At 47.0% G+C, this 25436-nt stretch overlaps 1 protein-coding gene across 3 annotated transcripts in view; it reads right to left on the bottom strand.

Annotated features, from left to right (window-relative positions):
* The window catches only part of WWC2 (WW and C2 domain containing 2), a 213023-nt gene that overhangs the window by 13110 nt on the left and 174477 nt on the right, over positions 1–25436 (bottom strand). For all 3 annotated transcript variants that reach the window (XM_086703161.1, XM_086703163.1, XM_086703162.1), the window contains 5 exons: positions 20201–20331; positions 17332–17530; positions 15938–16102; positions 14460–14552; positions 11594–11836 (listed from right to left, as the gene is read on the bottom strand). In XM_086703161.1, coding sequence (XP_086559287.1) covers positions 11594–11836; positions 14460–14552; positions 15938–16102; positions 17332–17530; positions 20201–20331 — 831 coding nt within the window. The remainder of the gene's footprint in view (positions 1–11593; positions 11837–14459; positions 14553–15937; positions 16103–17331; positions 17531–20200; positions 20332–25436) is intronic.

The following is a 25436-nucleotide window of genomic DNA, read 5'->3' as shown; positions in this document are numbered from 1 at the left end:
TTTTAGGTGACCATCTTTTAAAGATTAATAGGCCTCAGTAAGTCTCAAAAGGTTTAGAACCACCTTGGGTTTTTTCCAGTGGTTACTACCAACACAGCTCTCCAGAAAGTCAGAAAATGGAAACTGATGCATTTGGACTCAAACAAACATCTGGACTTCTGTCATCTGAAAGGTGTTCAAAAGGCAAATGGCAGAATGAACAAAACCATTTTCAACTCAAATAACAGAAAGGTGTCCAAAAGGCCTTCCAAGGAGAAGAACACAACAGGAAAAAGGACACTGGGCAGGAGCAGGCACCACACGGAATAAACACTAACGGCAAATCAACGCGGGTCACCAAAGTGCTACCACACTTTGGTAGCACACTGTGAACAGTTACGGGACTGGAATCATGGGGACAGCAAGGTGGATGTCCCAATGCCTGAGCCTCCACGGGTGAGAGGACTGTGCTGCTACTGAGCCAGGAAGAAGCATCTGGAGTCACAACTGCTGTCCCGCCCCGCCCCGCCCCACCAAGGGGGTTTTGGGGTGGGGGAGAGGAGCTAGGGGCTGGGGAGACTCAGCTCATTTGGGAGCCCCCCCCCCCCCGCCCCAGCATTGGTCAGCCTCTCTCGCCATGACCTCCCAAGTGCTGCGCTCCAGTGACAGAATATAAAACGTGGCCCTGCTTAGTGGAGGCCACTGGTCACAGTGGTAGCAGCCGGAACTGTAAAGGAAACGTCTGTGTTTGTTTGTAGCTTGGAGCAAAGTCTTACTAGAGGGAGATCAACTCAGGCCAGAAATCAGCACTGGCACAAGGAAAGGGAAGGAAAAACCACTTTGCTAAGGGTGCTAGCCTGCAGCCTGCAGTCTAAATTGACTGGACAATCCCACCACGGAGAACCTTCTGCGCTCGAAAAAGCCAAGTCCTCCTGTTACTAACTTGGGCAGTTATAACGTTTAGAAGGAGATAAACTGGTGTTGGCAAAAAGGGGATTGTAAGGGTCTTGGCTTCCCACACGCGCCTGCTGTTTCAGACACTGTCAAGGCCGGGAAGCAGAAGGACGAGGTCTTCAGACGTGGCAGAGACAAGACCTTTGACCGTGGTTCACAGCCAAGCTCTCAAGACTGGCAACGCTTCTACTAGGTATTTAAGCTTTGGAAACGCTACTGAATCCAGAAAGATACAGGAATGCTCATTTGCACATTGTCCATAACCGAAAATCTGGGAAACTGTCATTAGAATAACTAAATAATTATGACATAGCCACCAAGCGAATGCCTTAAAAATAATGAATTACAGCAGCATTTACTAGTATGGAAAGCTGTTCTTTTTTTTTTTTTTTTTTCTTTTAATGTTTATTTTTTTGAGAGAGAGCAGCACACAAGCAGGGGAGGGGCAGAGAGAGAGGGAGCCCGAGGATTCGAAGCAGGCTCCACGCTGACAGCAGACAGCCAGATGCGGGGCTCAAACTCACAAACTGAGAGATCATGGCCTGAGCTGAAGCCCGATGCTTAACTAACTGAGCCACCCAGGTGCCCCGGGAAAGCTATTCTTTTTTAAATTTTATTTTAGAGAGAGGGCAAGTGCAAGCAGGGAAGAGGGGCAGAGAGAGGGAGAAAGAGAGTCTTAAGCAGGTTCCATGCTCAGCACGGAGCCCCATGCAGGGCTCGATCCCACGATCCTGGGACCAAGACACGAGCTGAAATCAAGAGTCTGACGCGCTCAACCGACTTGAGCCACCCAGGCGCCCCAGGAAAGCTGTTGTTTGTATAAGAATATAGAATTAAGTGGGGGGGGGGGGGGGAGGAGAGAAAAACAAGTTTTGCAACAATTTGTCTTTATGACCCTATTTTTGTGTAACCCTTTCAACTAACCCTAGAGGCTAACAAAGAGCCAGAGGCACAAATACCTGCAGGAATGAGGCTTCAAGGAGGGTTAACAGTTCTGTTACTATTTGACTTGTTATAATAAGCGTATGTTATTTTTTTTGAGAATCTTTTTTTTTTTTTTAATTTTTTTTTCAACGTTTATTTATTTTTGGGACAGAGAGAGACAGAGCATGAACGGGCGAGGGGCAGAGAGAGAGGGAGACACAGAATCGGAAACAGGCTCCAGGCTCCGAGCCATCGGCCCAGAGCCTGACGCGGGGCTCGAACTCACGGACCGCGAGATCGTGACCTGGCTGAAGTCGGACGCTTAACCGACTGCGCCACCCAGGCGCCCCTTGAGAATCTTTTTAAATCTCAAACTGTTCTCAAAGTGTAAGCGTACTAACTCATTTAAAATTTGAAAGTAAAAATGCTGAGGCACTCTTAGGGAAGATGAGATTTTTGAAAATTTATTTATTCAGCAAGTGCCTATGAAGAATCAATCACACTCACACGGCTCTGTGAGAAGCTACATGTCCAGCACAAGGGCATTCCTCGTCCCCTGCAGTTAGCGGCTGGCATCTGTCACCGCAAAGGATCCCTTTGCCGGATCTTTTTCACTGTCCCCCTTCCCCATTCCCTGATTTGGAGGATTCTGTTTAGGAAAGCGGCCTTTATTTGCCAAGCGGTAATTCTCTCTTGATTATCTTGCCATTGACGAGGCCGGGTAGCTGTCACTCGGTGCTTCGTGAGGTCCCAGAGAAGGAGCAGCTGACTCGGTAAAGAGAAGCCCCTGGCTTCTGCCGTGCTGCGGTCTCCATCACAGTGGTGAACTGCTGAGCAGACTGGAGAGTCTGCCCAGTTTTCCTAGTTCTTGGCAACTTACAACGTGAATAAACCAATCTTGAAATAGCCAACGGCTTATTGACTTAAGTAATGGGCAGATCGCGAGAGGCCAGACGAGGAAGGTACGTGCTGGCTATACTTGAGTAAGAAAACCTGGGCCAGGTTCCCCAGGATGTCTTTTATCAGCTCAGAATGAACAACGGGCTCCCCGGATCCTGTTGTGCCCCTGGCTGCCTTCCGCAGGAATGGAAGCGCGGGGGCCTGTTCTGCTCTCTACGGAAGGGCCCTGGTGAGATGGTCTCTCTACGGAGCCTGACGTCTGCTGTCAACTACCAGCGTGTTTGCGGTCGCTGCGAAATCACTGAGAAATTCGGCTTTGTTCTGTGCGAAGTTAAGACCGACCGTGGCACACGTTCCTTTCCCCGCTGTGCAAGAACACACTTCACTGAGAACTACATTGATCTCTGTGAATCTTTCTCTAAAAATCTGGGCGACACAATGCGTCATAAAGTTTTTGCCAGCTGTTAATCATCCAGGGTAGCCAACCTTCAGGCGGTTACCTCTCCATGCTGGATAATTCCCTGTGACCATTAAGATTTATTCTGTCCCACGACGTGTATTAGTATCTTTGACACGTCATTTTCTTAGCAGATTCTAACTCAAAAAAAAAAAAATATGTTAACATCTGTATCATTTTAAGCTGTAAAAAAAGGCATTTTGACAGGGAAATCACCCTGAGGAAGAACAAGAACTTTCTGCTGCGGAAGCAACACGAGGCTCTTTTGGAAAAACGCCAAGCCTTCCTCGGCACCCCAATCGCCTCTCCCCCAACGGGTCGTGACCGAGCTGCCCGGGGGCCCGGCACAGGAAGCCACTTCCGACGTCCCAGATTCCAGAAGAGCCTGGCCACGGGAGCCTGGCCTGCGGAAACGTCCGGTGACTTGGCCACAGCCGCGTAAAGAAGCCCACCGGCCTAAGGAGCGCAGTCCCGTCTTGATCTGCAGTCCTGTCTTCATCTGCAGCCCTGCGTTTCTTGCTCCGCTGCCCAAGGGCGTCGTGCGACACGCGAAGCCACGGGCTCTGCGTCGGGTTTTATTCCGAGCTGCAAAACGGACCTCCGGTCACGAAGGAGGGGGGCTATGGGGCGCGACCCTGGGCCCCGGCGGGTTTCCGGGCGACGGAGGTGGATCGGGGCCCTGCCGCTGCCTTCAATGAACCGCTCTTCCGGGCGCTGCAGTTTTCGCGGCGGTTGGCAGGCTCTGCGCTCACCGTCACGCCTTTGATGGCCCTGCCGCCGCGCACCTGACAAATCCCCACCCCGAGGGGGCAGCCGGGCCAAAGGGCGGCGGGCGCGCGTGCCGGCGTGTCCGCGTGTGCACAGGCACGTGGGTGCGGAAACGGGCCGGCGGGACGGGGAAGTCCGCCGCGATTGCCCACTTTGGCGGCCGCGGTGAAAAGGGGACGCCGCCGGAATCGTCCGCGTGTTCACGGGCGAGGCTGCCGCGAACTTGGGTGGTGGGAAACCGAGGTCCGCGACTCAAGCGGCCCACACGAGCAGGGCTGATGGCGGTGAGGAAGAACTCCCGTCCCCGGGACCCCCATCACTGTACCCGGGGCCAGGGCACACCGGGCTCCGGGGGCGCGGTCTTCCCGCTGCGGCGGCGGCGGGAATGGCCCGAGGTAGGCGTGGGTCAAGGTGCGGGGACGGCGGGGCCGCAAGCGCTGCCCCGGTGACCAGTGGGAGGGCCGACTGGGGGGCGCCTTCGGGTGGAGAAGCGGGGAGCCCAGCTCGGCGCAGACTTCCGAGTTACCCAGGTCCGGCACGTGCCCTCAAGGGCTGGCTTTTGGGCCACGTGGCCTTCCAGGCGCACCAGCTGGTCAGCACCTTCGCTCATCCCGGGAACGTGCTGGATTCGATCGCAAACAAACAGATCACAGAGTTTGCCGCTACCAGGGGTCTTGGGAGTCATCTAGTCCCATCCTCCTATTTTGTAGGTGAGGATGTGAAACTCCACCTGAGCACGGAGAACACAGAAGCCGAAGACAGGCACCTTTTTATGGCATTTTCTCAGGCGGATCTGTGTTCATATTTTTGTTAGAAACACGGGAGGGAGCTGCGGCAGGAAGGAAGGGGCCCGCTGAGAAAACAGAGCCGGTGCGGGGGAGGGAGGGCCCGGCCAGCATCGCTGTCACAGCCACTCTCTTCCTTCACACTGGGACGCTCACCGAGGCCCCCAACGTCTACCGGAGCGTTTTTCACTATCAGGAGGCTGGGTAGAGAGCTAGCCCTGCATTGTGCACACAAGCATAGCATGCTGTTCACGTGAGCTTCAACTCCCCAGCAAAGGAGTGCGTCCTGCGCTATTAATAGAATCCGCATCTGACGTCCACGGTAACAATCTAGGAAGTAACAGCCACGGCAGGGACATTCGAAGAAAAAAGTGATAAAGACGAACAGCTACCTCAGCTCTTATTGGCCCTTAGTTGTTTGGCTACACCCCTGCTTCGTCCCGCTGGATTTTCCCGACGAGAACTGGAAAACCATAGTCTCTCTCTGAATGGACACTCCTAACACGTCAGCCCAGGCCCTCTCATCCTTTCCCGCTGCCCTCGGGGGACATCAGCTCCCTGTGGGGCCCCGGGGACTTCACGAAGGCACAGCCTCCCCTCGTGTCCCTTCTCCGAGCCTCCAGTCCCTGCCATGGGTTTTCCCTGTTGAAGCCCTAACCCGCCATGGGATTGCCTGGCACCCACAAAGGCATCACCTCCTTCCTCCCTCCCTGCTCCCCGGGCGGCGGCCCGTGGGTGGCGCAGAGCGACGGGGGGTGTTTATCTCCTGCTCTGCACAGTTGCCAGCGAATCCTCCTTGGGCTCCTCTCTCCCGCCGGGATCTCGCTGTGCGTGCCGATTACGAACCCAACTCGGCACTGCTTCATCAGATACACAGATGAGAAGACCTCTATTAAGATATAATTAAATTTCTAAGCAAAACCATCAATGCAACTTCTGTAAGGATGATTATAATCATCAGTAGCGTATTATGAGGCCAGAATCATGCATAAGTGGGTACAGTGTAATGACTAAACAACTGCAGATTAATATAAAAACCAACCACCATTTCACAAGAGAGAATTCTCTAGTGTCACTCCTCTAAGACACTTCCCAAAGCCGGAACGAGACGTGCTTCTATCCTGCGCTGGACAAGCGTCCAGGGACGGGGAATCTTTGCTTCCCCGCAGCAGACAGACATAGCCCGGGACTCTGAAGGGTCCCTGGGCAGCGGTAAGGCCGGGCGCCCGGCTCCCGCCTTCTCTCAGTGAGCGTCACCCGGTGGTAAGAGAAGACCCACTCTGTGGGCAGAATGCGTCCAACGTGGCGTGCGAGTGAACTCGGCTGGCCAGGCCAGCGACACGCGGCTCTGGACAGAAGTGTGCTGGGTTGTGTTGGGGTCTGAGGCCCGCAAAAACCTCACACACCCACAGCAGCACCTTCGTGGAAACAGTGGCCCTGGGGTAGACGCAGAGATGAGAGCGGCCGCCAGCGGTTCAGCAGCGCCCACTTGCTAGACGGTGGCTTACCACGGGGGCAACCAAAACGCTGACAATTAGGACACGGGAGGTGAAACTACCACCCACGCCACACAGATGGCTGCCCGAATGACCGAGCTCTAACAGTTTTCAGAGAGGCCACTTCCAAGGGAATTTAATTCAACCTTGTATTATGTCTGGGAAATCTGCCTGATGTTCCTAGGATTACTTCTGCCAGTGAGGACAGGAAGAGGGGCCGATCGACAGGTCTGAAAACAGAGGGCAGTCAAGGATCTCGGCAGCCTGGAAAGCGTGAGCAGGCCACTTTTCTCTGTATCACGGCCATTATTTTCCTAGATCGTGACTATGAACATTACGTGGGATGCTGGGATCAGAACAGCATAAATCCCTGTTTCAGAACCGTCTCTCAGAACTCTTGAGGCTCACGCACAAAGCGGTGTCCTACCTAAGCCCCTGGGTTTGACCTGATAACAGCCCTGGACCCTGGTACTCCTGGAGCTTGGAGGCACAGCCCAGACCAAGATGCCCACACCACGGCCGGGCCTAACCCTGAGGGTGTGGACTAGGCCTCAGGTGGCCGAGCTACCCTGGGGTCACCGACCGTCCTCATCCTGTCTATGCTCTATTTACCCATCCACCAGCAAGTCAGGGGCAATTGTGTGCTCCAGTGGCGGGTAAGAGACAAGCGAAACTCCAAACGGGATAAAATCTTGGCTGGTAAGCAAAGTCAGCAGGCTTTCATGAGGCAGAGGAGACCTCTGCCAAGGTCAGATGGAACATCCCCTGTGGTGGCATCGTGATGCAGGGGGTGGCCCCGCCACTGCCCTGGGGGGTTTACGCGGGAGCTCACCCGCTAGGCCAGAGGCACCCAGGAGAGAAAAGACTCTCACTCAAGAGCTGTTTCTCTTTTGCAGGCAACAGTTCTGCTCAAGTTCCCCAGGAAACCCTTCCCGAATTTTCTGCAGCTGAGAACAGACACACTCCGGTTTTTAGAGGCTCAGCAACGCGCCTAGGCTGGCCCTGAAGATCTCCGTGGTTGCTGTTCTACAGCCCTCCCCGTTTCCATCCGCTTGTGCTAAGGATTTCTTTAACGAGGAAGGAAAACAAGAGTCACCCGAAAAACCTGCAAACCTTGAATCCTCTAGTAACACCAGTAGAAGTCTTAGAATTCTATATGATGAAAGATTTAAAAAGCCCACTTAGAAACAGTGCATCTACGATACTTTTATCTTTGAAAGGATGCTTCGATCCCGTTTCTTCCAATCAGGATTAGACAGCTTAGATGTCGCCCAAGCTCCTTTCGTTGTATTTTGCGGAAAATGGACGGGGTGGGGGTGGGGGGGTTCCCACACTAGCCCTAGGGATGCCACACACACATCCCTGCATCAGGCTTCCCAAAGAAACCTCCTCGCAAGAAGCGTTTGGTGGCCCCCCCATCACAGCATTCAAGGCTATTCTTTGACCTTTTTCTTCCATTAATTTCATCCATTTCCATGTAGATGCATGTAGGCATTCTGCTTGGAGTGACATGGAATCTGTATACATTTTAGCGAGAATCGACTACAGCCACAATAATAACTCCTCCTGCGGATCGGGGGATGGCTAACTCTGGCCTGCACCTGTGTTTGTCAAGTTTTCTTGGAACACGGGCCATTCAGGTACACCTGGTCCGTGGCGACTCTTGCGGTTGCATGGCAGAGTTGAGAGGTAGTGATATATTTCTTCTCCGGCCCTTTACAGGGAAAGTTTGCTGACCTCTGTTCTACATGAATGTGGCATATACGTCTCCATGAATTTAGAGGTTTTTTTCCCCTCCGCTCTTCTCACAAGGTTATTAAGTTTTCCCTGTAATGCAAATTTTTGTTACATTTATTCCTTGATACTTGATATTCTTTGACACTGTGGTAAAAAACATCTTCGTAAGTAAAATGTCTAGTTGTTTCCGGTTGGCATACAGCAACGCAACAGACTTTTGTAGATGATTCTTCTACTTACGCTTCTTGTTAGACTCTCTTCTTCCTCGTAGTCACTTGCAGATCTTTAACATACACAATCCAGGTGTGCCTGCCAGTGGTGACAGCTTTATCTCCTCCTTTTCAATCCTTCTGCTTCCACTTTTCTCTTGCCTTACTTTGGTTAGAGTTTCCAATCCAATGTTGAGCAGAAGAGCGTTGAACGCCTGCATCTGATTTTAAAGGTGATGATTCCAGTGTTTGTCTCTTTAGGACCGTATTTCCTTTTGGTTACTCTCTATCAAGTTAAAGAAGTCCTCTCTTCCTAACTTATCAAGAGTTTTATTTTAAACACGAATGGACAGGGCGCCTGGGTGGCGCAGTCGGTTAAGCGTCCGACTTCAGCCAGGTCACGATCTCGCGGTCCGTGAGTTCGAGCCCCGTGTCGGGCTCTGGGCTGATGGCTCAGAGCCTGGAGCCTGTTTCCGATTCTGTGTCTCCCTCTCTCTCTGCCCCTCCCCCGTTCATGCTCTGTCTCTCTCTGTCCCAAAAATAAATAAACGTTGAAAAAAAAAAATTTAAACACGAATGGACACTGACAATTGTCAATATATTTCTTTCATCGACTGAGTTGATCCAGTGGTTTTTCTCCTTAATCTGCTGAGGGGATTCATTGCACTAACAGATTTTTCTAATGTGAAAAAAGCCTTGCACAATTCAGCATGGTCAAAATGTTGTATCTTTTTTTAAAAAATTTTTTAAAAACGTTTTTATTTATTTTGAGAGACAGAGCACAAACTGGGGAGGGGCAGAGACAGAGGGAAACGCAGAATCTGAAGCAGGCTCCAGGCTCTTAGCTGTCAGCACACAGCCCGATGTGGGGCTTGAACCCATGAACTGTGAGATCATGACCTGAGTCGAAGACTGAACCACCCAGGTGCCCCAAAATGTCGTATCTTTTAAATATATTGTTGGATTAGATTTACTAATATTTTATTTAGGATTTTTACTTCTATACGTATGGATGAAACTGGCCTATGATTTTCCTTTTTGATAATATCTTTGTCTAGTTTTGGTATTAGGGTTGTTGGTCACATAGAATGAGTTGTGGAGTATTCTCTCTTTTTCTAGCATCTGGAAGAGTTTACATAAAATTGAGATAATCTATTCTTTGAAAGTTTGGTGGAACTTGCCTACAGAACATCTAAACCTATGTCTTCATTGTGGATAGATTTTTAATCACTGCTTTCATTTCTTAAAGAGGTATAGGGTTTTTAATCTTTTTTCCCCCTTTTCATCAGTTTTAATATGTTATATTTTCCTAGATATTTGTCCAAATTGTGGGCCTTTATCTTTGATATTATTCATTATCTTTTATATCTCAAATTTACCTGTAATTCTATCCCTCTTTCCTTTTATAGTTGTCTTTATGTGTATCTTCTCTTCGTGGATCTTGCCAGAGCTTTGTCTATTTTTGTTTCTTTCTTTTAGTTTTTTTCAAATAACCAACGTTAGCTGTACTGAACTTTTCTCTACACATTGGAGATTAGAAAGCAGTCGAAACAAACCAGAATAATTGTCCAAGCGATTCATGGATGAATTTAGCAATATGACATGAAGTGCACAAAGTCCCATAGTTTTTATAATTATTGCTGCCCAAGGATCTAGAACTTCAGACTGTGGCAAATCAAAAACAAACAACAAAAACCCCTAAAGATGCAAGGCTCTGTTTAAATCTCTAGTTGTAAAACTCTAATCCAGCTTTGAAAGCCTTTGACCTTTAGGGGTCAAAGGTCTGTGATGCTTCTCCATGATATTAAAGTTGGTCAGTGTTAACCAAGACTTTGAAATGATTGCTAATGGTGAATCGAAAGACTCAAGAGAATAAAAGCAATGGTTATTATTATCAAGGTGACAAATGTAAGAGTTGGTGACTTCGGCTTTTAACGCAATTTTCCATTAGGCAAAGGAACAGCCAGGCTCGGGGCTCTCCCTTCACTGTCATGAGCTACCCCGGACATTGACTACTGCGGGTTCCCATGCCTGCTGGCCTCCCCACCGCTGTGGATGGAGTCCCACTACTCACCTTCAAGACCACTTTGCCGCTTCCTCCATGAAACCTCTCCCGACCTCGCTAGAAAGTGATTTCTCTTGAGGACCTGGTCTATCTGGCTCATCGCCTTTACCAAACCGCAAGCCCTAGGAGGGCATGACAGCGTCCAATCACCCTGGTAGTCTCTAAAGTACCAAACGTAGGGTGTATAATTCAACTCCCCACTGAACAGATACTTAACGACGTTCTACTGTATGCCCAGGTTTCTGTCTGTCGGTTGGGACATAATACAGATGTGTGATATGTTTTGTTGCTTGGACTTTCCTTAAAAAAAATATTGGGATCAGTTTGATCCCTAAAACTCATTAACTTTCTGAGTTCCATCCAGGATTAGTAGTGCTAGTCAATTAAATGACTCAGTTTCTCCATAGTATCACACATTAGTGACCAAATAACAACGAGGGGCCAAAAAAGGGGAAGTTTATACTATGGACAAGAATTTCTATTAGTTTAAGAAAGTTTCTAATCTATTTCGGGTTTCCATCAAATGTGATTGAAAGAGACTAATGTTTTGGCACTTGTAATATTGTGGCTACGTGGGAAGTTCTGTTTGTACGTTACACACGGCTGCGGACACACTCTCTTATGCCCAAATACGAATTCTAAACTTTAGAGAATAAACCAACAAGGCAGGCTCCAAAAAAATTTGGTTGCAGGTAGGTGGCAGGACAATAGAAATACTCCCTTAACAATACCCTAGTTTTTAATCGGTGATCGGATCTTATTTTGTACGGTTACTTGTGGGGTGAGAGGCAAAAATGCCAATATGGGACGTGTGATCTTTTTTGAAGGGAAGAAAGACTGTGAAAATTCTGAAGCCTTCAAATTGACAAGGCGTTAACAGTTGAGGTGGTTAATGAGTCCTAAAGGGCTACTCAGAAGATTCAGATGAAATCTGTCACCGATGTGAAAAGTTCCACTGAGTTTCTTTGCCCAGTCTCGTGTTGAGACCGTGAGAACCTCGGAGCAGGAACGGGATGGCCACTTCCCCCTCGAGGCCATGCTCCCGGCCGGCAGGTGGCCGGAGGGGTGGGGGCGGAGTGGTCGGGGGACCTGCTGTGTACCTGGGGGGTTGGCAGTGCTGCTCTCTTAGCAATATCCTAGGTCAAAAAAAAAAAAAAAAAAATAGGCCTACGCCAAGGGGAAAAAAGAGTTCCGGGTTCCAGGAAAAGCACCTGCAGACTTTATCAAAGCGAGTGTAAGCTGGGGACCTTCCACGGGACAGGCTTTAGCACCCATCTCTGCACGCCCCTCGGGGCCAGCGGGGACACGGAGACCTGTACCTGTTTCTCAGCTTGTTTCAGGAGCTTCTGGAAGCGCTCGTCCTCCAGCACGCCCGGTGGAAGGTCAGTCTCCCCCTGAGCTTTCAGCGCCTCCAGCTTCTGCCTCAGGCCCCTCAGGGCCTGCAGCTCGTCGTTGAGGCGGCTCTGCCGGGTGAGAGACGCCTGAAGGTCCAGTTCTAGGTCCAGGGATGTGCGCACGGGCCGTTCCTGCGCCGTTCTTCTCAGGACGGGCTGGCACACCGTCTGCAGGGTCAGAAGACAGAACAGCACAACACCCTCATTATGGTGGCTGGTGGTGGCCATCCGGCTCCTCGTCCCTCCTGGCACGTCTCCGTGCTCCGGGAAGGGAGGCGCCAGCGGCCGAGGAGAGGTGAGTGGCGGTGCCGGGCACCGCCAGGCGGCAGCCTTTCGAGGCCGGTGTGACGTGTGGACATTTCCGTCCCCGGCTAGAGGGACGGCAAAGATTCAGGGGTGGAGGCCTCGTCGGCTCGGGTCCCGAGGGGAGACAAAATGAGCAGAGAGAGCATTTAGCCAGCCGGCAATGAACAAGCAGCTGAGTAAGAAACGAACCTGTGTTGGTTCAGACCGCAGAGGCTTTGTGAAGTTGTTGCTGTAGCACAAGCCTCACTTAGCCTGACCGTTTTACCACCTGGCGCCTGCCCTCTGTGCAAAACAAACATAAGAAACTTACGCTCCCTCCAGCTCAGGACACACGGCGGCACCCCACTGCTCACTCCTCGGGCCCTTGTTTCTGGAAGCGCCAGCCAGAATGCAGCTTCTCGGCGCGGCTGAGAGTCTGAGCGCCTCCCCCACCGATACGCTCAAACCCCAACCCCTTCCTTGAGTTCCCACTGTCTAACAGGCACTTTCACCAGCGAGTCACTGGTGCTCTTCCTGGGGCCAATCTTACCCATTTGCCAAGAAATAATGATTGAATACGTGTGAATAAATGTCTGCTGGGTAGGGGTGGGGGGTTGGCTGTGGGCCACACACCAGGGAGAGAAGACCCAGTCCTTGACCTTGAAGACGTCCAGCCGTGAGCAGTGAGGTAGCGCCTTCTGCGCCACAGGAAGGGAGAGACCACTCACAGCTGGTCACGCCTACTTGACGAAAGGAAGTCGGAAGAGACTGGGAAGGTTGCATGAGCAGAGGGGAACGAGGAGGGTATTTTTTGTCCAGACCACTGGCAGTGGGAATGGAAAATAAGAGTAAAAACTGGTACTCTTTGATGCGAGAGAGGAGGGACTCAAATTTGAGAAGTACTCGGGCTTGAAGATCTGGACGACAGGGGTGCTCATGACAGATGGCAGAGGGAGGCCTGCTGTCCCTCTTCCTGTTTCAGGGCTGCATAGCTTGTACCCCCTCCTCCTTGTCCCACACATATTGCTGTAACATTCTCGAACATTCTATAATCTTCTTGTTAGGTCCCCTGTATTCGGTCTCTGCTCTAACAAACTTATTACACAGCAGAATCACCTAGACACACATGTGCTTTGGCTGTATTACTTTTTTTCAGAATAAGAAATCCTTCCTAGTGGTTATGTGTACGCGTGTGGTGTTGTGCTGGCCGATGTTTAACAAGCAGCTCCGGGGGCGGGGGGGGGGGGCACGGGTGCAGAAAAAAGCACCGGTCGGGGGCGCCTGGGTAGCTCAATCAGGTGAGCATCCAACTCTGGATTTCGGCTCAGGTCATGATCCCAGGGTCGTGGGATCGAGCCCTACATCAGGCTCCAGGCTGGCAGCATGCAGCCTGCTTGGGATCCTCTGTCTCCTTCTCTCTCTGCCCTTCTCATGCTTGTGCAGGTACACCGACTCTCTCTTTCTCTCTCTCTCTCTCTCAGAAAAAAAAAGCAGCAGCAGCCTGGGTTTGTAAGAATTTGCTGATTTCCATGGTGTAACTACTCCTGTCATCCCAGTTTTCATGCTGTCAACGCGACGTTACTGCACTGGGAAGACCACACAGGTATCCCTCCTCCCCACCTCCCACAGAGCTACTATCTTCTTTTAAAATTTCAGACAGGGGTCAAGGCCACAGACCTCCCCCATCAAACCTTTTAGATTCCCACAACCAGATGAGCTCAGTCCTTTCTCTCTCACCCAGGCACCTTTCCCAGCCCTGTGTGCTCCCTGGATGCCTTCTGTAGACTGGAAACTCCTGCGGCCATGTCTGCCTCGCTCAGCACACACGATGCTTCGTCCTCACTTAAAACGACGCATCTAAGCTGCAATACGATGGCTTAATAAATTACTAAACAAATTATTAGCAGGAAAGTAACTCTCCATCAGTATTTCAGCTGTAAGTAAGCGGGAACTGTTGAAGTACCCGAACAGTCCAACCTTTTAACGTATCTAAACATTCTCTCACACTCATCCTTTAAGGCCAGTCCAGAGCCCGACGTCCCCAGGTCAGCTGGAGCTTTCCCGTCCACGTTAACCTTAACCTTCCCGAAATACCTGTTTTCAAGCAAGTTGCTAAAACCGTGCACTCCTGTACCAGAACACCGGTCCTTCCAAAAAGGTACTGGGTGTTACACCACTCCCACAACAGCTCCAGAGCCAGATGTGGGGTGGGGACCTAGCAGCCATCAACCATTCGGCAAGCCCCTTCTCCATGGATACCGCAGAGTGAATTTCCTGGCTTAATTAGCACAGGATCCAAATCAGCACTGAGTGGCCGCTCTCCGGGGCACCCTCCCTCCATCTCCGTAACTAACACGACATCTGTGTCTCTCTGGAAGTACGGTGGCCTCATTCAGTAGCCCAAGAGCGTGCAGCAATGACGCTCAGGAGTTCTGGTACTTTTGCTTCACGATCTGTGGTTCTGGGTTGGTCGGAGACAGTGAGATGTTGCGAAAGGAATACATACCCTTTTGACCCTCAGACTGCGCCGTTCGGTGGAGTTTCTCACAAACAGTGATTTTTTAGCCAGGGTTGAGCTGTCACTGTCACTTCGATTCAACTGGCAACAAAGGATATTAAAAAAAAAGAGAGAAAAGAAAAGAAAGAAAATCACTGCAAAACAGCGTGCTAGCGGTTTAGAACTGAGAAGCTTACCAGATAAAGCAGGTTAGTGATTACGGGAGTTTGTTTCTTTAAGAAAATCCTCGCTAAACAAGTTCTTCTCCGTTCTGTGCTTTCCTTAAACAACTAAGTTCTCTTACGTATAATTTCAACAGCTGCCATTTGGGGGCAGTCATCAGAACTCATGCATTAAGATAATCATACAGACTTTGAAATAAAAGTATCTCTTGTATTTTTAGCTAATTTGCAATATTCAGTTTTCAAAAGTAGGGTCTGTATAAGATACAGAGTTCCAGGCCAGATTTCAGTCACAGTTTAGAACAACCTAGAATGTTCTTGACCCAGACAGCCTGTACTCACTCTTTCACCTGCTTCGGACCCTACTTTTAAACTTGAGACCCTCGTTTTCACATTTCCAAACCCCCTTCACTTGCTCTACTGTTTTCCAGAGAATCGGTCCCCACCTAAGACACTTCACAACTTGTTCACGGTAACTGTGCCTCAACACACAGGGGTGTAAGCTATGCGAGGGCAGGGCTCTGGGCCTCTTCTGTTCACAGAGAAAGTCCAGTCAAGTGTCTAGAAACATGCTTACCAGCAGATGGTTAATAAAAATATTTGCTGCACTGAGTAAGTTTAGAATTTTGAGGGTATCTTCTAACCCATGTAATAATATAATATTATTTATAATATTTAATAATAAATATTATATTTAATAATATAATATTAATACATTTAATACTATAATAATTTAATAGCAATAAACAACATAATTTAATAATATATAATTTAATAATATTTAATAATATCATATTAATCTATTACTATCACTCATGACTTCTTCTGGAAGTAGAACTTGGCAAACCGATGCAAGGCCCACCATATTGTCTACAGAGGCAGGGAGGGATGGGACTCAGTGTCTAGAGGCATTATTAAAAGATGATTTTTGTTCTAAAACCTAATTTTGGTTCTGCAGGATTAACATGGTTTGAGGCATGTATGATATGCGGCAGAAATATTTAAGTCTCAGGTCATTTGAAGCTTCTAAATACACACTGAAGTACAAATATATTCAGCAGCCAGGTCCTTAATTCACTTATTTGCCAAATAAATGGCTTAGAGTTAATGAGACATGAAATTTAAGAAAAGGTAAAAAAACAACCCAAACTGAAAGACCCATGAGAGTGTGGTATTTCATGTATATTTCGGGGCATTTCTACCCATCTGTGTTGGTAGGCGGAATCGGAAGACCCCCGGTGACTGTCCCTGGTGGTCGGTGGGCCACCCACTGGCGGGGGCGGGGGGGGGCAGTGTCCCCCTTACCCTGCAGATATACTGGTTCCGCTCCCCCGGGGAGAAGGTCTGGGAGCGCACGATCACGCTGCTGCGGACAAAGGGGCGCTGCCGAGTGCTCAGGCCGCTTCGGTCTTTGGGGCGAACTGCCACACTGGTGTCGCCTGCCTCATCCGTGTTTGTCTCTTTATCAACCTAGAACGGAAGTCAGACATCTGTCAGGCGCGGATGGATGAGGATACATTTCTGCTCCTTTCGCCCAGCTACAAAGGCAACAGCTGATCTCCCAACAGAGTCTCATCCGGCACTAGGGCCGCTTCTGAGAGACAGGCTTGGCGTTCCTCCCGATGGGACCCCGGGAGATGGTTTTCTGCCGAGTGGGAAGTGACCGACCTGCAGTGAGCAGGACGGTGTCACCCATAAATGGAGGTGCCCCCCAACACATCTGACCTACACAAGGAAGCCTTCAATTTCCACAGGGTAAATGTGGTTCTGTAGAGAATCTTGTTTAGGAGTACTTCAACACGAAATACCGTTCAACATGCTGATCCCTGGTTTTTGTGGTGGTTGTTTTTTCAGAACAACGATACAAGTAATCACACGTAAGAAAATGAAAATATCCTACAAAGTCATAGGTTTACACAGAATACGCAGTTATGCATACACGGAAATAGCAACCGCTGTGAAGCTGTGTTCGGATTTTCGCTGTACCTCTGGAAATGTAATAAAAAATAAAATTTAAGTAAAAACAGAAGTTTCTCAGGGCACTAACTCTACAGGCACAGGCAGACGTTTATTGTTGATCTCACGTGCATAAAAGGATTCAAAAGCTGCCTCGTGCTGGTCTGCTGCTTTGTCGGAGGAAGTCTTGGGTCAGGGCAAAGTACTATTTCCTCGGGAACAAAGGGCTGGAGTTTTGTAGACTCCATCATCGACATCCCAAGCATCCTCCACGCCTGAAAGTGATTTCCTGCCTCTGGGGATGCGCTCTCTACCAACACGTCCCTCCCGTAACCAGCACCCATCCCTACACCGAGCGACCTGCCACGTTCCAGAGCAGATCGCGGTCAGAGCACCACGTCACCGAGACGGACTTGAACGTGTCCACTCACAACATTTACGAAACGTGACGCAATTCAGTGGTCGTCCTGGTGTCAGCCGGGAAATTCCGGAAACGCTTTTAATAAATCCTCCCAGACCACTCAAACAGCTCTAAACAGCACTGTTCATCTTCTTACATACAACCGAAGTCACGCATGAATACTGGGGCCCATATGAACATCTTAAAGCCTCCTTTCACAAACGCCTGCTGTGAGCAGCTATGGCACAGATCTTGGTACGGATTTACACCCGAGGAGCCAGACTTAGCCTGCGCGCTGCCGCCGGAGGTCAGGCCGGCGGGGAGTGTGGCTGAAAGTGCTCACCAGGGTGGACGGCCCGCCGGGCGGCCGGCTGCCGCGCTCTTCAGCACTGCCGTCCTCTCTCCTGCCCACGTCCTCCTCCGCCTCGGGCACGCGGGGGTGCGAGCACAGGTCTCCTGCACGGCGACCGCCCTCGGGCAACTTCACGTCGGCCTCTTCTTCAGACGCGATTTCATCAGAGGCCTCCCGCAGCATTGTCAACCTATGGTGAGACGGAGCAGAACCACACACAGCTTGGGTCCGGCAGGTGCACGCGTGAGCAGAGCCACCTGGGGCGGACACCGCTCTCCCACAAGGAACGAGACTCACGTTAACGATTCAAGCCATCTCCCCGGCTCGAACTGCTACACGCAAAATGAAATCAGCAACCGACCCTCCAGCAATACGCAGCAAAATCACCATAATTGGGTACTACAAAGTTACATTAATGGAATCGGACCGAATTCTTAGGCGTTAAATTAGAAATATTCTGAAAATCACGTACAACATTGAGCCCCGCCATTTAAAAGCACTGACATTCACTTTAATGTAACTTGATTTCAGTTGTTTACTTGTGATAAAATTAATCCTCCAGCAGAATGGAGGGACTTCGCTAAAAGCGAATAAAGACATAAGCATTGAAAATATCCATCGTCGGGGTACCTGGCGGGCTCGGCGCATTGTGCAACTCTGTATCTCGGGGTTACCAGTTTGAGCCCCACCCTGGTTGTAGACACTTCTTAAAAATAAAATCTTTATAAAAAAAAACTTTATAAAAAACAACCGTGCTTACAGTCTAGCAGGGGTAAAAACCCTGCGTCAAGGGAGTTTTACACCTGAAATAACAGGAATCCTAAGGCCATGTGATCTTGTCTCTAACCAAAGCCATAGCATGGGCTTGGGTGGTATTACAAGCGGGGCCCCAGAATGTACATACGGGTTTACGTTCTGAATAAACTGCATCGACAGGAAAGCCTGGGTACCAGCGTGGCTTAGAATATCTCATGGTCTGTTGAGGTTCATGTCCTTAGGACAGTAACATTTTCTCCACTGATAACTGAAGGGTGGGCTGTAATTGTGATTGGTGAGACTCTTGGCAGATGGGCACACGCCTGTTATTAACTGCCTAGTCATGAGATGAGCACAGGGAAGCTGGCAAGGATTCCACGAGCTATAAATTCCTTTCTGCTACAAATCGAGTGTATTTTTGGAAATGTATGTGAAACAAACTGTGTTTTACACACACAAAGGTTTAGTGTTTAAAAATATATCATGATGGGCCTTATAATCACTCTCGTATTTATTTATTTTTTGCAGTGCTCTGACTGGTAATCACTGTAAAAGGCTCCTGACAAGAACAATGTATATCTGTACCTTTTTGCCTAACCGTAGTGAGCTGTTCCTTCCAAATGTCCAAGGTTTTGTTATTTACGACGTATCTTGTCAGTCTTCGTTTGTAACAAGTTTTTTTTTTTTTTTTTTTTTTTTTTTTTATTTATTTTTGGGACAGAGAGAGACAGAGCATGAACGGGGGAGGGGCAGAGAGAGAGGGAGACACAGAATCGGAAACAGGCTCCAGGCTCCGAGCCATCAGCCCAGAGCCCGACGCGGGGCTCGAACTCCCGGACCGCGAGATCGTGACCCGGCTGAAGTCGGACGCTTAACCGACTGCGCCACCCAGGCGCCCCGTAACAAGGTTTATACACACATGCACACACACACAATCGCATGCTATCTATGTGTGTGCATATGTGTTAACAGGAGTTCAATCAAACACAACAGTGTAAGCAACTACATATACATTAAAATTAATCCAAATAATTTTACATCTATACTTTAAAAGCGGATGCATTCATTAAAATTTGTTTTTAGAGAAAACAATGCAAACCAGGAAAGGCAGTTCTTTGTACATATGTGATTCTGGACAACATCTATAAATAACTCTTTTCTTTCTTCAAAGGACGGGGTGTGGATAATTAGGTGGAAACAGAAAAAGAAGGCAGAGGTGAACAAGTAGAAAATGAGTACTCAGATATGTGCTTTGCTTTACCTGAACCTAAATGGTACAGAGGCACTTCTGGTAATTTAAAGAAAAAGAAAGTAAGTTGTTTTTTTTTTTTAATTTTTTTTTTCAACGTTTTTTTATTTATTTATGGGACAGACAGAGACAGAGCATGAACGGGGGAGGGGCAGAGAGAGAGGGAGACACAGAATCGGAAACAGGTTCCAGGCTCCGAGCCGTCGGCCCAGAGCCCGACGCGGGGCTCGAACTCACGGACCGCGAGATCGTGACCTGGCTGAAGCCGGGCGCTTCACCGACTGCGCCACCCAGGCGCCCCGAAAGTAAGTTTTTAAATTTATTCACGAATTGACAATAAACTACCACACCTTTCAAAACAGGTAGATGATGATGATGATGATTTTAGAGCGAGAGAGAGCAGGAGAGTGGGGCAGAGGGAGAGAGAGGGAATCCCAAGCAGGCTCCACGCTTAGTGCTGAGGCCGACACGGGGCTCAATCCAAGGACCTTGGGATCATGACCTGAGCCAAGATCAAGAGTCAGACGCTCAACTGACTAAGCCACCCGGGCGCCCCTCAAAACAGGTAGCTGAGACCAAGAATTTTAAAAAGCCCAGGAAAGAGTGTCAGAACGTACGGAGGCAGGAACAAAGAAAGTCCTTCCTGTGTTAACTCTGACGTGCGCGGTCCACAATTTTGCTGTTACCTTCTTCAACTCTCTAATGACCAAAGAGGGTCCTCCCTTCAGTGGTAGCAGCCTAACACGGCACCGCTTTCCATAATTCCAGGGTAATATCTGAACCCATAAAGGTTTCCCTGTGATACACACACCCTCTTTGCATTCCCGAATAGCAAAAGGAAGCCAGGGTTTTTACCAGTCTCCATCTGGACCCCTTTCCTCTTCTTCCTGCCCTGGTTCTTCTTCTTCCTCCTCCTCCTGTGCTAATTCTTGTTCCACAGCCAACAGCTCAGCTGATGTTCTTGCGAGGAGGGCTGACACGGCATCCTGGAGAACAGAAGGTGTACGGACGGCAGTTAACATCACATGTTGTGAGAAATGATTCAAAAACTCATCAGATGGGGACTGAAGCTTCCGGTTGTGGAAAAGAAGGTGGCACCAGACCCGATTCTCCTGCCGAGAACAAATACGAAAGCTGATGGAAATAAAACAAAAGGCAACAAACCAACCTCCGGCGTTTTTAAAGCAACCGAGAGCGACACAGGCAATCGGGACTGGAGGCCGAGACCCCGGGGAGAGGAGAAACGCAGGCAGGTGAAACGACGTCACTGCCACCCTTTCCCCTCGGGGACGTGTATCAGTTCTAGCGGTTGAGGCACACAGGCTAAAATTGTGGCTGTGCAGAACAGCGGCACTATCGGTAGAACGTGAAGATGAAAACTGAGAAGGCCCCCAAGGCAGCCAGCGCACTGGGGCCCAGGGAAACGAACGGAAAGGGGAGTCCGGTATTCCACACGATGTTCTTGCTGCGGTATTTCCCACTCCTCAGCTGCAGATCCGACAGCAAGAAGTGGGAAACTAAGCAAAGCCCAGCTGCAGGGAGGCTAAAACAGTAGGCAGGTACTTCAGTTTCTTCACGGTCCTAGGGAGAGAAAAATTGGACTTCAGGTCCTCCAAGTGACTCAGGTGATCTGCCCATGTTGTAATCTGCCTTCCGGAAGAATACTAAATCCTCTCTGGAGGAAAATATCAGCCAGAGCCTCCACAATTCTTCATACATAATATCCAGCATCCACTGGAAACCAAGAACAACAACGGATAAGATAAAAGAGGCAACCTACAGGTGGTCCATACACTGCCATTATTTAGAGAAGGAACTTAAGTTTTTACAGTTAATGTGTTCAAGAAAACTGACGAAATGGTGGAGAATCTCACTAGTGTAAACACAAATCCACATTAGCACATCAGAGAGGAACTGCTGAAAAGCAAAGGAAGAGAGAAAATCTTATAAGCAGTGAAAAAAAAAGATGTATTCCTTTTTAAGGATCGACTGTTCTCCAGCAGCTCAACAGAATCAGTGGAAGCCAGATGACAACAAAATGGTATCTGTAATGTGTTCAGAGAATTAACTGCCCACCTAGAATTCCGAATATGCAGGGAAAAAAAAAAATTCCTTTTCAAGTGGAAATAAAGACACTGATAGATGTGCACTAAAAGAAATCCTAAAGGGAGTTCTTCAAGCAGAAGGAAAATGACCCAAATGGGAGTGCACTAATGCAGAAAGAAATGAAATACACCAGGAAGGGTAAAGATGTGGGGAAATCTAAATGAATATTGACTGGCAACAGAACTATAGTATCTTGTGGGATATACGTTAAAATATACAGAACTAAAACTCATGACCAATAATTTCGCAGAAGGAGGAAAGGGCATAAATGGAGTTCAAGTCTTTTAAAATTCTTGTACTGTGTGGGAAAAAGTAAAAGCATTAATTCAAGGTAGCTTCTCTTCAGAAGGCAAGGATGCATGCTGTAATCACTAGGGATACAGCAAAAAATAAAAGACTGTATTACGAATGATCTAATAGAAGGGCAAATGAAATTTTCCTTTCCTTAAAAAAAAAAAAAAAAGAGTAAGATAGTATGTTCAAACCCAAATATATCACTAATAGCATTACATGTAAACGAACTAAATATTTCAATTAAAAGGTAAGGATTCTAAGACTGGATAATAAATCAAAAGCAACTATATACTGCTTGCAAGTGAAACACTTTAAATCTAAGAATTCAGAAAGATTGAAAGTAAAGGATGGAAAAAGATAAACCGTGAAAACACTAACCGAAAAAGGGTGGACACAGCTTTATCAATACCAGACGAAACAGATTTTAAAACAAGGGGTATTAGTACAGATAAAGAGGGCTATTTTATAACAATGAAAGGGCCAGCTGAACAGAAAGATACAACACAACGCTAAATTTATATTCATCTGTGAACATAAACACAGAAGTCAGAAAGCAAAGACTAACAACCTAAAAGGAGAAACAGACATCTACAATCATAAGTTGGAGGATTTTAGTATCTCTCTCAGTAACTGGTAAATAAGCAAATTGAAAAATCTGAAGAAGATTTGAAAGACAAAAACTGACAAACTTGGGCTGTAGAATATGTTCTCTTAAGAACACACAGAACTTTTACCCAAACTGACCATATACTAAGCCATAAAGGAAATTTCAATATTCTGTATGATTGAATAGTATGCTCTCTGTTCTCTGAAAACAGTGAAATACAGCTAGAAGAAATCAATAATAAAAAGATAACTAGAAAACCCCACTGTTTAGGAATTAAGTAAATATACTTCTAAAAAAACCCTCATAGCTCAAAAAAGAAATTACAATGAAAATTAAAAACTATTTTAAATTCAATGATATTTTGATAATATCATATTATCAAACTTGTGAAAAGCAGACAAAGCTGTGCTCAAAAAGAATTTTTAAGCCCTAAATGCATAAATTGGAAAAGAAGATGGGTGAACAATTACCTATCTCAAGAAGTTAAAAAAAGAAAAAGTGCAGCAAATTAAGCCTAATGAAGGCAAAAGCAAGGACATAATAAAGAAAAGAGCAGGACTAATAAAATAGAAAACACATGTATAAATAGAGAAAAAGAATCAACAAGGCCAAAAGATGTTTCTTTGAATAAAATAAAACATTTGACAAGTCCCTAGCAAGAGGGAGAAAAAAAGCAGAAATGGTACAAATTTGCCAATGTGAGAAATAAAACAGAAACATAGCAAAGTCCTTGTATATATGAAAAGTAAGAGGGTACCTTGGATAACTTTGCTAAAATTTTGATAATTTAGGTAAAATAGACAAATCCTGTAGAAAATAACACTTACTGAAATGAATACAAGTATAGAAAGCTGCAATAGTCCTGTATCTTTTTTTTTTAAGTTTATTTATTTACTTTGAGAAAGAAAGAAAGCATGAGTCAGGGAGGGGCAGAGAGAGAGGGAGAGAGAGAGAGAATCCCAAACAGACTCCAAATTGTCAGCACAGAGCCCGACGCGGGGCTCAAATTCATGAACCATGAGATCATGACCTGAGCTGAAGTTGGACGCTTAACCGACTGAGCCACCCAGGCGCCCCTTGAATAGTTCTGTATCTAATAAAGAAATGGAATCTATAATAAAAAATGGTCCACCAGCCCTTTTCAACTGGGATTCCATTAGAGTTAAGCCCTTGTGCCCTCTAGCATCCATTATGTTAAAGCAAAACAAAACGTGACATCTAGAATGGTGTGAGTTATGTGCCATCCTTGGGAGAAATAAGCAAATAGTCATCGAAAATATTTTTTTTTGGTAAATGTTTACTTCTTGCATAGCCTTGGTTGTGAAAGGCTGCTTCTCACAAAGAAAATTATAGGCTGGGCTGGTGAATTCTCTTGGGAATTCTCCCAATGACTTATGGAAGGTATGATACCCACCTTACAAAACCTTCCGCAGGAAGTGAAAAAGGAATACTTTCTAATTTACGTTAGGAAGGCTGGTAAACCTTGAAGTAATAAAAAAACCGACATTACAAAAAAAAGGAAATTAAAGACTAACCTCTCTCATGAACATAAATGAAAATTAACCCAAACACAAAATCAAGAAATCAAAACCAGCAACATATATAAAAACACATATAAAATACATCGCGATGAAGTCTGTTTTATTCCAGCAATCCAAGCGTGGTTTAACATTCAGAAGTTAAGCAATGTACAATCTAGCACACTAAGAGAATAAAAGAGAACAACTCTGTAATCAATTTAAGAGTTAAGTAGACAGTAAAAATGTTTGAGAAAACTCAATATCCATGCATAATAAAAAGTCTTAGCAAACTAGAAAGAGCAAGAAACTTCTTTAATCTGACAGTGATTATCTACACAGAGCCTCAGAAAAATCATTCTACACGACAAATTACTGAAAGCTTTCGCTTTGAAAAAAGTAGAGTATTTTCTACAAAGGTAGACAACTAAGCCAATGGAATACAACAGAATATCTAAGAACAGACTCCCACATGTTCAGGTCAGTGGATTATGACAAAGATGAAAATGCAATGCGGCTGGGAAAGAAAGTCTTTTCAACAAATGGTGCTGGGCCAATGGGCTACCACGTGGATAAAAAGAAATCTCGATCCCTACCTCATACCTTACAAAAAAATTAATTTCAGATGAACTGCAGATCTAAATGTGAAAGGTAAACCAATAAAGCTTTTATAAGACAAGACAGGAAACCATCTTCATGACCCTGGGGTGGGCAAATAGTTCTTAAATAGCAAAGGAAAGCGCTAAGCAGACAGGGAACAACTGATAAAAAAGACTGCGTTAAACCTGAGTACTTCTATTCACCAAAAGGCAACATTAAGAAAATGAAAAGGCAAGCCACAGAATGGGCAAAGATATTTGCAATAGACATATTTGACAAAACACTCAAATCTAAAATGAAGAACGGCTACCAACCTACTGAAAAAAAAGAGAGAGAATCCCACAGAAAAATGGGCGAAATCTTGGACAGATGTTTCACAAAAAAGGACATCCATTTGGCCATTAAATATTATAATCAGGGAAATGGAAAAACATGAGAGTACTATACACTTACCACAATGGCTAAAATGAAAGATAAAGACATGTACAAGATGGTAAGAGCAGCACGAATCCTAGTAGCCTCCAAATCAGAAACTCAAATGTCCATCGATAGCAGAATGGATAAACTGTGATAAAATTACACAATGAAATATTGCACAACAGTGAGCACGAATGAGCTACAATCACACAAAATAACATAGATGACTCTCACAGACATAATGGTGAGCACAAGATGCCAGACATAACATATACCGAAAGATTCCATTATGTAAAGTTCAGAGACAGACGTCAGAGTAGAGATTACCTTTAGGGGAGCGTGGTAATGACTAGGACGGGGGCACCAGGGAGGGCGCTGGGGTGCTGATAATGCACTATACCTTGATGCGGGTGGGAGCCACACAGGTGTGCTTGCTTTGTGAAAAGTCACTGGAAAATTCATATCAGATCTGTACGCTCTGCTATAAATCTCTCCATCACTCCCCTCCACAAAAGAAACAAGTTAAAGTGAGATTAGGATACGATAAAAA

Source organism: Puma concolor, chromosome B1 (genome assembly GCF_028749965.1).
Source record: "Puma concolor isolate L17-30 chromosome B1, mPumCon1.1.hap2, whole genome shotgun sequence".
NCBI lineage: Eukaryota > Metazoa > Chordata > Mammalia > Carnivora > Felidae > Puma > Puma concolor.
This window is presented reverse-complemented; position numbering and strand designations above follow the sequence as displayed.